General features: G+C 57.9%; 1 protein-coding gene across 1 annotated transcript in view; it reads left to right on the top strand.

The window, feature by feature from the left end:
• The window catches only part of NFKB2 (nuclear factor kappa B subunit 2), an 11,491-nt gene that overhangs the window by 5,193 nt on the left and 3,286 nt on the right, over positions 1-3,012 (top strand). The window contains exons 11-16 of the mRNA XM_014524241.2: positions 11-196; positions 556-697; positions 1,212-1,326; positions 1,696-1,903; positions 2,355-2,524; positions 2,881-2,983. Of these exons, the coding sequence (XP_014379727.1) occupies positions 11-196; positions 556-697; positions 1,212-1,326; positions 1,696-1,903; positions 2,355-2,524; positions 2,881-2,983 (924 nt within the window). The remainder of the gene's footprint in view (positions 1-10; positions 197-555; positions 698-1,211; positions 1,327-1,695; positions 1,904-2,354; positions 2,525-2,880; positions 2,984-3,012) is intronic.

The raw sequence follows: 3,012 nt of genomic DNA, 5'->3' as shown, positions 1-3,012 counted from the left end.
TGGCCTACAGGTGGGAATCTAAGCTACCCCTATGCCTCCGGACTGCCTTACAACAGCATCTACTCATCAGGCCCCCACCCCATGGGCAGCTACCAGGGTGGGGTGCAGATGACCAGAGCCAACAAGATGGAGGAGGAAGGTGCTGAGAGGCAACTGCCAGCAGAGCAGAGTTACAGCCAAGCCCTGCAGTACCATGGTATGGCAGGGTTGGGGAGACCCTAGGGGTGCCAGAGAGGTGCTGATCCCAGGGTCTGAGGGATTAGTGCTGCACATGGGGTTTCATGGAGAGAGGGAGCATGGGACTGGAAAACAGCCCTGCATTGCCCCAGGCCCAGAAGGCAGAAAGCGTGGGGATGGAATAGTCTGACCTCATGCTCAGGACATGAGGTGATGTTTTAGGAGCCCAGAAGGAAGCGCTGCCTCCAGTTCTGGTGTGACCGGATGGCTGTTCCCCACTTCACTGTGGTGGGGTGGAGAGCAGAGTGTGTTGGTGGTGAGTCTGGGGGCCTGAGGCCTGAGCTGTCTCTGGTGCTGACATCCTGCTTTGCTTCTCAGCCCAGCTGTGTAACATGCGGATACTGGCTCTGACACAGCGCAATGCCCATGCCCTACTGGACTACTCGGTCACTGCTGACCCGCGCATGCTGCTGGCTGTTCAGAGGCACCTGGCAGCCTCTCAGGATGAGAATGGAGACACGTGAGTTGAACAGAGAGACTGCATCTGCTGTGCAGGGGTGGGGCCTGGAGGGCTCAGGTCCTAGGTCTGGGCTGTGCTAAGTACATGTTCCTTTCTAGCCTCTGAGAGGGCTTTTTTCTGCACCCCAGAGGTTCCTCCTAAGGGAGCAGTGGGTGTTCCCAGGTCCAGCCTCAGCTCCTTGTGCCAGTATGTGAGTGCCTGCCTGCAGGGTTTGGGCCAACCCCCACAAATGTTTCTCAATGCTCCAAGGCCTCTGTGGCCCATGAAGTCAAGGCTTGTGTGCCAGGAGTTTTTCTTCAGGCTTGGATAGAGGCAGGGCTGGGCTGGGTGGGCACAGGAGCCCTCTGCAGCTGAACACTGGCAGGGACAGGCTGGACCTTTTAGGATAAGTGGAAAGAAGCTAGGAAATGCTGGGCTGGCTGGGTCGGAGTGGGGATGGCCAGGAGCATGAAGCTGGGATGAGGCTTGGAGCATGCAGTGCTGTGGAGCAGGAGCTGAGGTTCTCTTCCCACAGGCCTTTGCACCTCGCCATTATCCATGAGCAGACAGCTGTGATTAAGCAGCTGGTGGAGGTCATCAGTGGCGTCCCCAACCAACAGATCATCAACATGGCCAACCACTTGCAGCAGGTGCGGAAACTCTGGGCTGCCCCTATGACAGACTCCCCCTGCTCTTGCCTTACCATCTCTGCTGGAGCCTTTCTCTGTTCCTGGGCATGGCTCCTCTCTCCTGCTTGCCCATGCTCTGCTCTCTGGATGTGCATGTGTCTGAACCCAGACATGCTCACATCCAAGTGAGACAGCTTGGTGCGTCAGGGCCTTTGAAACACCAGAGACCCTGGGGTATTTTGCTACCTGCTGAGAGGCTGCTGAGCCCAGGACAGGGCATGCAGGTCTGGATGGTAGGAAGTTGAACTTCCAGTAGGGGAGGGGATGGGGTGAGAGGTGATTGCAGCTCTTTGCCCCTTGTGAACCGAACTGTCTTTTGTCTCCCCACAGACTCCCCTGCATCTGGCCGTGATCACCAAGCAGCCACAGGTGGTGCAGTTACTGCTGCAGGCTCGTGCAGACCCCACTCTGCTGGATCGCTATGGCAACTCGCTGCTGCACCTGGCGCTCCAGGCGGGTGACGAGGAGGTGCTTAAGATGCTGCTGGCACATCTGGGTGCTGCTGCCCTCTGTTTGCTCAGTACACCCAATTACCAAGGTGAGGAGAGGGTCAGAGCGTTTGGGGGGACCAAATGTGCTGAATGAAGGGCACTGGGACACTCAGGAGAGAGCTCCCCATGTGACTGAATGACTCCAAGGAAGTCCTGAAGCTTGACTGGATCCAGTAGGCCATGGGCTCAGATCTGGTCCAGTCTGGCCACAATGGGAATGACTTGGGAAGGTCCCTGCTGATTGTTCGCACCTCACAGAGTTGTCTGCTCTGGTCCCTGAGCCCCTTAGCCCATGGGAGCAGCCCTCGGGGAGACCTGTATGCAAGTGTGTTGACACTAACAGAGACCAGGGCCTTACAGGGCCAGGGAGCCTAGCATCCCATGGTGGGCTCTGGTAAGGCAAGGGGAGGTGGCATCTGAGTGGGATGTGGCAAGGAGGGGAGGGGCAGCTGCTCCTGTCCTGTGGCTGGCACCAACACCTGCCCTTGGATGTTCCAGGGCTGCTCCCTGTGCATGTGGCTGTGCAGGTGAAGAGCTTGGCTTGCCTGGAGCTGCTGGTCCGGAAAGGAGCTGACGTGAATGCTGCCGAGCGGCAGGGTGGGCGGTCACCTCTGCATCTGGCTGTGGAGATGGACAACCTCAACATGGCTGCCCACCTGGTGAAGAAGGTATGGGGCTAGGAGCCCTCCTGGGGGTATCGAGGCACCCAGCCATACCTGTCCATGAGGCAGGGAGGGCTCTTGAAGCACAGGAGAACGGTAGGAAAGCACAGGCTCCAGCCAGGCTGCTGCCCAGGGTTCCTTTTGGTATCCTTTCCTCAATCCCTGCCCTCAGATTGGACACACTGACATGGGTTAGTGGGGCACTGGAGTGATGTGTGAGTGAGTGTACTGGCTGCCCGGAGGGATGGGTTGCTGGGGACAGTCCCTGCTGTTGTGTCCCGCATGGAGGTGGAGGTCAGGGCAGTGGGCCTGGGGTACTGGTTCCTTCCTTTCCTCAATGGCTGTTGTGGTTTTACCTGCAGCTGGGAGCAGATATCAATGCCCGGACATTTGCTGGGAACACTCCTCTGCATCTGGCTGCAGGCCTGGGCTCTCCCACCCTTACCAAAATGCTCATCAAAGCAGGTAATGTTTCTTTCTGAGTTCATGGTTCA

Source organism: Alligator sinensis, unplaced genomic scaffold (genome assembly GCF_000455745.1).
Source record: "Alligator sinensis unplaced genomic scaffold, ASM45574v1 scaffold264_1, whole genome shotgun sequence".
Lineage (NCBI taxonomy): Eukaryota > Metazoa > Chordata > Crocodylia > Alligatoridae > Alligator > Alligator sinensis.
This window is presented reverse-complemented; position numbering and strand designations above follow the sequence as displayed.